We start from the raw sequence: 1,502 nt of genomic DNA on the forward strand, positions 1-1,502 counted from the left end.
GACGGCCAGGCCCAGGACTGGGGCCACTGGACAGCCAGGCCTCGGGCTTCACTGGGGCAGGAAGGGGCAGGGAAACTGTCAGATTATGACTCTAATCTAGAGCATAGGCATTCAGAAACCCACAAGTTTGGACAGTGACCTCTTCTACTCCTATGGGAACCAAATCATTTATTGATTAAGCCCCTCTCTCCTTAGGTACCTCCGACTCTTGAATTTAAAGAAGGTGGCAGGACGTGAAATAGAAAAGTCTTGTGAAGAGAAAAGAACTAACCTTGCCTCTGTAGTTCGTCCTTCCCTGCATCGAGGACACCAAGGAGAAACCGAGGGCAGGTTTCTGAGAGGAGCGTCTCTATGATACCCCAGAGGCCTTGGTACTGAGTGACAAGTGCACAGAAGTGCTGCGCCCTGCTGCCACCCTCTGGTTCAGGTGCACATGAATGATTCTTAATGCTCACGAAATCCAGTCCTCCTAAAGCTCCCCTCAAAAAGCTTCCTACGGACTTCCCAGAATGCAGCTCACAGCCTGTTATGCCCTGGATCACATAGGGGTCTGGATACAAGGAAAACAGGGACAAAGTTACTAAAAAGCAAACAAGAAAGAAAGGTATGGGGAAAGGACATGGGGCTTTGGATTTGGGGGGTGGGAGAAAGGTTTGAGATGTGAGATGACTCAAAAACCAATTGCAGTATTCGGAGCCTTTTCAGAAAGGAGAGCATTGGGGAGAGGTATGCATGTCATAAATGGTGGGGATGGGCTGTTGTAAGGCTGTAGGGTGGGCATGAGGGGAGAAGGGGAGCAGCATGTGATGGAATCAGCCGTGCAGCATTCCAGGGTGAAGGGGAGAGTTACATTGAGAGAAGGGATCAGGCAGGAGATGCTTGAGGAGACGGATTGGAGGAGGAGGAAGTTACACTTCCGTTCACTCAGGCACAGAGTGGAGAAGTGAGGGCTTTGTCCTTGGGGTTAGAGAGAAGCCAGTTATGCACAAACCAACCAGGAGATGGTTACAAAGGGGGACCTTCATTTATCACACAGGAGTGCAAGAAACAGGAAGAATCTGGGATACTTGGTGGAGGTGTGGAGTCAGAGTTGGAGACTACTCTGGAGAAGTGTGTGCATGCAGTTGGGTAAAGTGGGAGGACGGGACCAAGATCCAAGAGAGTTAGTAGCCTTAACCAGGAGAGAGAAAAACCATTGAGAATCTCCCCGGAGCAGAGAACTGTACTCACATTCAACCTGGAATTTACTGACATAGTCCTGCACTTTCTGAGTGAATCCAATGAAGTAGGCTCGGAATAGGTCCTCCAGCTCAATCATCTCCTCATCGCTGAAGTTGCCCTTGGACCAGGGCTTCAGGAAAATGGCAGTGCCCGAGTCACTGTCACAGCCATGAATCTGAATATCATCCAACCAGCCTGAGGCTTGATTTCGTGCCCAGGTGCTGTTGGCAAAGGTCAAAATCTGGATAATATGGTAAGAGGTTGGACCCTGGAAGGCTGTG

At 49.9% G+C, this 1,502-nt stretch overlaps 1 protein-coding gene across 1 annotated transcript; it reads right to left on the reverse strand.

Annotated features, from left to right (window-relative positions):
- Positions 1-6: 6 nt before the first annotated feature.
- LOC112063335 (T-cell surface glycoprotein CD1b-like) lies at positions 7-1,492 on the reverse strand (the record flags this gene model as incomplete). Its single annotated transcript, XM_024118199.1, has 3 exons — positions 1,231-1,492; positions 272-550; positions 7-51 (listed from the first exon to the last, which is right to left on the reverse strand). Coding segments are annotated over exons 1-3 (412 nt in total), but the record flags the coding sequence as incomplete, so codon positions are not given.
- Positions 1,493-1,502: the final 10 nt, after the last annotated feature.

This window comes from Physeter macrocephalus, unplaced genomic scaffold, assembly GCF_002837175.3.
Source record: "Physeter macrocephalus isolate SW-GA unplaced genomic scaffold, ASM283717v5 random_12571, whole genome shotgun sequence".
Classification (NCBI taxonomy): Eukaryota; Metazoa; Chordata; class Mammalia; order Artiodactyla; family Physeteridae; genus Physeter; species Physeter macrocephalus.